An 8,000-nucleotide genomic window follows, 5' to 3' on the forward strand; every position below is an offset into this window, starting at 1 on the left:
TGTCAAATGTTGTTGTGGACCGACTGTACTTTATTTCAGTTCCTGTCCTATTACACATTGTGCCAGCTATTTATTATAGCCTCTACCAGCAATGGATTAGTGTAGAATAGGCGCATATTGTCCCCCCCCCCCCCTATCCTGTTGTATTACAGGCTTTGTTACATTGAAATTAAAAGGGGTAAAATAGGTAGCAGTGGGAGTCCTACACTATTATGCCGCCTATTGGCTTGATGAGGGTAATACCATTGTCAGTTTGGGCCAAGAGGCTACTGTACACCCAACACAAAAATGTGCCTCAAAGACAGATTTGAATAAATGTTGACTCATTTTTCACACAATGCTTTTATGTTTTGTTTATTAATTCCTTGTTTTATCAAACCTGGAGTTAGTGTTACAGCACAATTCACATGACTAAAACCCAAGAAAGAAACATTATTTACAGGGGAAGATAGGATGGAGAGCTAAGAGAGAGCTAACTGAATTGAACAGATACCTAAGTCAGGCAAGTTTACAGCTGTAGCGAAACACAATCAACAAAACTAAAGTTACCCAATGCAGTATAAATAATAGGATGTGAAAAGTACTGATCCTACTTCGAACACTTTTCCCTTTTTGAAAATTGCCACAGTGTAGGCATACATGCCAAATGCTTCTCTATCATTACTACAATATGACAGGCCTTTTATTCAGCCCTAAAAATGTGTCTAAGTCTTGTCCTAGCGGGTGTCATTTTTGGAAAGACCTAAGCAAAGCTGTCTAAAGGGTCTGCTATGAGGGATCCTTGGGACATCCCCACCCCCCCATTGAAGTTGACATTTAAAATGGTTACGTTCATGGTTAGGTAAGTGTTATGGTTAAAAGGTTAGGGTGCGGGTTAAGCTAAAGTTCAGTGCAGGGACGTGCCAAGGATCCCGGATAGCACAAACCCTGCCTAAATCCTTCAAGCAAACAGTATTTGTTAAAGACATGCTTTGTTGGCTGTTAATATTTTCCATCAAGGAGAACCAGGAGACTGGAATTTGACACAGTATTGCTCTGAAAGGAATACAGTATTTACACTAGCATTATTACACCCACACTAACAGCTTCATGGTTGGTTTAAAAACATGGACATTAGTATTTCCCATTGAAACAGCTCATACATGATCAGGAGAACATACAGTGAAATGGAAGTGTCTCAGTCTGGAGTATGTCAACACTTTAATTTCAATTTTGAACCAATCTTTTTTTCAATACTGATATAACCGTCTTTTTTAAACTGTGATAGTGCAGCCTGCAAACAACAACCTACGAAAAACCTACTTCATTAATAAATAAATATACTGTGTATAAATATAGATGGCCGTGACAATGTCTTCATGTGCCTGAGTGCATTTCGTTTGGCTCTAGCTAGTTATGTTTTCCTCATGTATATGCCAACAAGCAATTCTCTCTACACTGAAACAGCAAAAATCACACAAACATGACATTGAACATGCTTTAAAAAAAAGTATTTCCTCCTCACAAAATAAAAAACAAACCACAGACTGCCAGACACCGGGAAGTGATTGGAACGTGATGTAGTATAAGGGTGCTGTACCCAGTGTCGATCTGTGTGTGTGTTGTACACATGAATAAGAGGTAATTGTGCTGTAGAGAAGCAGTGTTATACACTGACAAGAAATTAGAAGCTTCATTTAACTGTTCTTCACACATGCTACGTTCTTAAAGCAAAACAAACCAGTTTGATTCAGAGGGGCGTGGCCCACAACAGCTTACAGAAGTTCCATGAAAAAAAAATTAAACACACCTCTCACAATGCACAGATATGTATACATAAATATTGTAATTGTTTACTATTTGTTTATATATTTTCACATTTTAAAATGCATATTCATTCATGTCTGAACATTTATACATACTGTTCTCTTATACCTAAGACACCTTTATCCATCAATCAATATTCTCTCTATCTAGGTTTGCGAGGGGGGGAAAAATGAACAAAAGTAAAAAATTAAAAAATAATAATAATAATGACAGGGACCAGTACTTAACACATCGTTTTCTGCTTCTTAAATTCCGCAATGAAAAAATATTAGAAAATGACCATGACTGATAACCAATATGCATGGGATTTTGGTCGGAAATGTTCGAAAACACAATCTCATCCAATTTTTGTTATCACAAATTTGGACCATACCTCACTCACGCCAATGGATTTGGTGGCTTAATATGTTCTGTCACCAGCCGAATCGGGGACATATTAAAAAAAAAACAACAGCAAAGCTATCAACAGTAAACAGATAATCAGCAATGTGGCCCTTTGAAAAAAGTCATAATCCTTTCAGGTTCGAGGCCGCAGTAAGGGGAGTCAGAGGAATGTGAACTTTGGACTTACAGTAGAACACCTATAGATAGACTGAAATACAGAATGGAGTTTTTCGGATTTTCCATCCAAACACAAACCCATCACAGACCTCTTCCACCAGCTGAGAAGGTTGTAGGAAGGGGGTGTGTGAGAGGTCAGGTGTGTGTGTGTATGGTGTGTTTAGCAAGCACAGTCCTGGTGGGGGCGTTCGGGCTGCTCGGTGAGCTGGGGCCCCTGTTTGGCCCCTGTGACGGCGGGGTCGGCGTTGTCCAGGCTCTCCGACATCTTCTCACAGATGATGTCCACCAGCCGCTCAAACGTCTGCTTCACGTTGATGTTGTCCTTGGCACTGCACTCAAAGTACTCAAAGCCTGCAGAGGAGAGGAAAGACAGATGTCTGATTAATTAAGAGACGTTCAAATCTAACGAGTGATGTGTACTTGTTGTAATCATAAACACTTGACATGAATTTGTCCATATATTGTTGCCCCAGAACTACTGTACACAGTAACTGCAGATGACCTTAAACCCGACCCTAGGCAACAGCGACTAGGATCAATGATGGACTCTTTATGACATAGATGAACTACATCGCTACTTTATTCGCACTGCTATGCTTTATCTTGGCCAGGTCGCAGTTGTAAATGAGAACTTGTTCGCAACTAGCCTACCTGGTTAAATAAAGGTGAAATAAATCAATTAAAATAAAATACTAAATAGTATCTAGCAAGATTGAGATCAGAGGATATTTTTGAGTGCATTTCACAAGTGGCTAGTTTACATCAACTACCTTCACTCAAACAAAACAACTGCAACGGTTTTAGCCTGCAAACTTTGGTTTTGAATCGCCACATTCTGGCATGTCTGCCTCGTGGTTTGTTGGTCGAGTTGTCAAACAAGAGCCTAGTCCCTATTGCCTACAGTCGGCTTTTAGAGACTACTGCAGGTTAGGAACATAAAACTAATTTTGTAGTGAAAGGAAACTGATAACTTGTTGCTGTTATATTACTGGGTAATTAAGTCCAGTGTTCCAACTCACCCAGTTGGTCAGAGAGCTGCCTGCCCCGGTCTGCTGCCACCACCCTCTCATCCTCCATGTCACACTTGTTTCCCACCAGCAGGACCTGGGCGTTGTCCCATGAGTACGTCTTAATCTGGGTGGACCTGACACACACATTAAAAACTGAGTTATATTAAAGATACTATCATAACTTCCCATACTGAACATGTTTAGTTGCGTGCGTGGACCCTCATTCAAGCAGGCAAAGCAACTGACGCTTGATTGGTGCGGTCATCAAATTATTTAACTTTTGTAGAACATAAACACAATACACGGACAAACACGCTATTTCCTAGTGGACCCGTACCAGTCCTGCACGGCATTGAAAGAGTCCTCGTTGGTTATGTCATACATGAGCAGGAAGCCCATGGCTCCTCTGTAGTAGGCTGTGGTGATGGTCCTGTACCGCTCCTGGCCGGCAGTGTCCTGAGAGAAGCACACGTTATATCACACAATCAGTCATTATATCATACACACACACATACTCAGGCACAAAAATAGCCCTGCAATGTACTACCACATAAAATAATGCACTAAGTTTAACCTCCCATCTTTAAACATTGTCGTTGTGGATAAAAAAAATATATACTAACTTTAATATTCCGTATGATGTCAGAAGTGTAGTTATAGTATCATTTTACAGCCAGCACACGTAGCAGTGCAGTATATCAGAGTAAGATTCTGTTTTAAACAAGCAGTGAGATGGCAGTGCGATAGATACTCCAGTAACATAACACAGAGAGATGCAATAGCACTCAAAACCATTTTCTGATGTGTTTAAGCAGGTTTTATGGGCGTCACCAGGCCATAATGATGCTGCACATAGGAGAGACAGCAACGATAGACACTTTAGAAAATGAATCAAGGTCGATTTAGGAAAACTAGACATTTATATCAGCATACATGTTTTTTGGCTTCAGCGATGTTATAACGTCGAGACATGATCATGTTCACAGGATCATATGAATAGAGTAAACCCACACTGACAGCATATAATCATGATTTATTCCATACATGTCAAGCAGGATATAAATCAAGATAATATCTTGGGAGAGGGGATTTGCTCACATTAATAAAAATGCGCCTCGGATCTAGCAACTGAGAAAACCGTTCAAATTTCAATAAAAACATGTAGATCTAGGTGAGCATGTGTCATCAAATCCTCAAATTACATGTTTCAAGATACAGTAATCATAATCCTTATAATATCAATATCCTTCTTGTGTATGAAGGTAGCACCCTAGATTTGAGCTGTGTGCACTGTTCCATAGCGAGGTCTACTCTGCTAAAAGGGGTGGATACAGATGACCCACCATGACACACGTAGTGTCACAACCAATCTTCTTCAGAACTAAACATATTTCTTACAGGAGCCAGAGACAGAGAGAGAGACACAAACCTCCTGCTAGTGTACCAATACTGCTCCTCTCCGCCCCCTCTGCTGTCATGCAGGAAAGTATAGGGGTCTGACTGGCCAAAATCCTAAACAAACACACCCTCTAAAAAAAAAAAAGCATAACTTTCAGGTCTAGCCTATTGTCATGGGATATTTCCCATACAGTTGTCCCCCCCATTACTTTATAGGCAACAAACTTGGAGAACTAGCCTCCTTGCCAAGACCTTTGTGCTCATTCATATTTCACAAGGTAAAATAGTACTCACCAACCCTGGTACTGGAACGCTACATGTTATTGATCCAGTTCTAATACACCCGATCATGCTCTTGTCAAGCAGTTTATTCGTTGGATTAGGTGTGTTAAGTGCTTGGTTGAAACAAAAACCTGCACACCTTGTACAGTAGCTCTCCAGGACCAGGGTTGGGGATTAGATACCGCAATGGATTGAATCTGTCAATGTCTGTTCTTCATCCAAACTAGCCGGCTACATATCCGTTAGATGAGGTAAATGTGTAATTTGGTGTAGCGATCCCTTTAAAGCAAGAACACCCCTAATAACATAAATGAGCTAATTTGTGTTCAACAGAGGAATAATATAATTTAGTTACGGTCAGTGTCTTACCCAGATCTGCAGCTTGATCCTCTTGTCGTTTCTGTAGATGGTCTTCACTTTGAAGTCGATGCCCACCGTGCTGACAAAGGCCGGCGTGAATGAGTCGTCTGCGTAACGAAACAGGAAGGAGGTCTTACCCACACTGCTGTTGCCAATGATCAGGATCTTGAACATGTAGTCAAAGTTCTGGTCTGAGGACTCCTTCTGTCCATAAGTGGCTGTTGCGGAAGCCATCTTTGGAGGGATAGAATGACGACAAATGTAATTCATGCTTTTGTTGCCCATTTAAAAAAAAATGTTTTTTTATTCTGTCAAAATGGCAGATTTATCCATTTGCTTTGTCAACAATCAGAGGATTGTTTTTCAGAGAAATCCATGAGCACCTCTTTGGTAAATGTCTGAGGAAATGGGCAGGTAAGTAGACCTACCAAATGATTTTCACTCATGCTCACCCATATCCCACATCTACTTTATCTATGAAAAATAGCTACATCGAAATAAGACAGTATGTTTTGACATCAAACCAATAACTATGGAGACATTTTCCTAAACGCTTCCAACGGCAGTGGTCAATAGAATGAGAATTATAATCTAACACCTCTCTGGGAAAGGGACAGACAACTATCAATAAAAACGGCAGTGAGTCAAATCATACTGATTGATGCTGACTATTTTCAATGAGCCGTAAAGCCTTTTAGTAAATGATTGACTTGAGATTAGTCACACCCTTCCAATGTATTCATCAAATAAAGAGAAGGATGTTTTTAAAAAAGAAGAAGCCTAAAGCAATGTAATTTTGTGGAATGCTATGATATGGTACAACATTTTGAATTAAAACCAAAATAGCTGAATTTTGAAATAGGCGTATGCTTTGATTGTATGGCCTATTATAGTATTAAGGACCCATATCCACAGTGTGATTTTGATGGTTTTGAATGTCAGTGTATCCTTGCAACTAGATTTCATTGAGTAATACCATAATAATAATAACAACAAAGTGATTTTGACACTGAATATTTGGACTCCTCCCAGATCTCTTTCAGTCATTTGATACTACAGGCATCGTTTATTGATCCTAATGGTGATGAGGACAAGCCTCTCCTGCTTTCAAATAAATGTATCCACTAAAGTACAGGATCAAAACTGATTGACCTCCATAAGATTTCCATAACACTATCTTGAGAGGTGGGAGTCTTGGAAACATCTGTGTCCTGTGGCGCTGTATAGTCAGCTCCTGCACATTCTAGTGCGCATATAAGGTTTAAACAGAAAAACGATACTATGCATGATAAAGATTATTACAGTAAAGCAATGTAATGAAAACAACATTTTGTTATAAATAAATGTAGTCATTGCTTACATTGCCTGGAGATTTCAGACAGTAAAATCGCCAAGATAAAGAAGGCGGAAACCGCAGGGCTTAGGCTAAGCATCGGCTAACCCATCTATGGCTGGGTATTTTGAAAATAGATTTTAGCGCATGTTGTATACTTGAATGGACAGGGACATGCAGTTACATCAGGCGGTTTGACTTGACATTTGCTATACAATGTACGTAGATAATTGTATTTACATGGGTAAGCGGTCTTGGTCACAGGGAGATCAATTAAGCTATTGGGTCACCATTGTTCAGCTAGCTAGTTTGACGCCTATCTTTATAGCCAGCCAGTTGCTGCTGCTTTCCTGAAGATTGCTAGTGGGCTCGAATGGCTCGCGCACCATTCAATGGGGGGAAAAACATTTCGAAACATATTTATTTCCCAAATAACAGTTGCTCTTTGTCATTCAATATATCTGTTGTAATGGCAGAAAACCCACGCTACATTATTTTTAAACAGCCGCATTGACAGCATAAACATCAGTTCATCCAATAAAACATACACGGCTCCCTGCAATTAGGCTTAGCTAGCATACTAGGCTAGCGAAGCATTCCAGCCTCGCTATATGTCAAATGAAGGTTACTCTTCCTTATTTCTCAAATAAATTGTCCCTCTCCACTTTTTGATTTACATCTGGAAACATAATCTAACCCTTTCTAGTGCTATAATTTCTTTAAATGACTCGCAAAATAATACCGCTTGCGGCTTACCGTGAAAAGCCTGTTTTTATCTGCAGCGCTATTGCAGCAGTACCCAGTATCGCACCTGCAGAACCTTGGGCGTCACTTGATTGCCTGTCACCGAAGGGGCGGGCTCAGAGTAGAGCTAGAGGATGACTGACAGTCTTTTAAACCAATCGAGACTGTTTAAGGTCGCTGAGCGTTCTAGGGCCTACCCCAATACCTCTCTCATTATTGAGGGGACTAGTTATGGATAAAGGTAAAAATCGATTGTTTATCAAACTGTACAATAATTTTCTCATGATTCATAAAAAAAACATGTTTCCACCTATCCCTTTGCTAGTAGGACTGTATTTAGAATGATTGTCTGATTTTGTACCTTTATTTAACTAGGCAAGTCAGTTAAGAACAAATTCTTATTTTCAATGATGGCCTAAGAACAGTGGGTTAACTGCATTGTTCAGGGGCAGAATGACAGACTTGTACCTTGTCAGCTCGGGGATTCGATCTTGCAACCTTTTGGT

At 40.0% G+C, this 8,000-nt stretch overlaps 1 protein-coding gene across 1 annotated transcript; it reads right to left on the minus strand.

Moving 5' to 3' along the window:
* Positions 1–338: 338 nt before the first annotated feature.
* On the minus strand, positions 339–7,592 carry LOC115103242 (ras-related protein Rab-3A-like). The gene is made up of 5 exons (XM_029624053.2): positions 7,507–7,592; positions 5,427–5,651; positions 3,715–3,833; positions 3,387–3,511; positions 339–2,718 (listed from the first exon to the last, which is right to left on the minus strand). Exons 2-5 carry the CDS (start codon positions 5,649–5,651, stop codon positions 2,528–2,530), a joined length of 660 nt encoding a protein of 219 aa, XP_029479913.1. The 5' UTR covers positions 7,507–7,592; the 3' UTR covers positions 339–2,527.
* Between the last annotated feature and the right edge of the window lie 408 nt (positions 7,593–8,000).

The sequence above is a fragment of the Oncorhynchus nerka genome, linkage group LG20, assembly GCF_034236695.1.
Source record: "Oncorhynchus nerka isolate Pitt River linkage group LG20, Oner_Uvic_2.0, whole genome shotgun sequence".
Taxonomy (NCBI): domain Eukaryota; kingdom Metazoa; phylum Chordata; class Actinopteri; order Salmoniformes; family Salmonidae; genus Oncorhynchus; species Oncorhynchus nerka.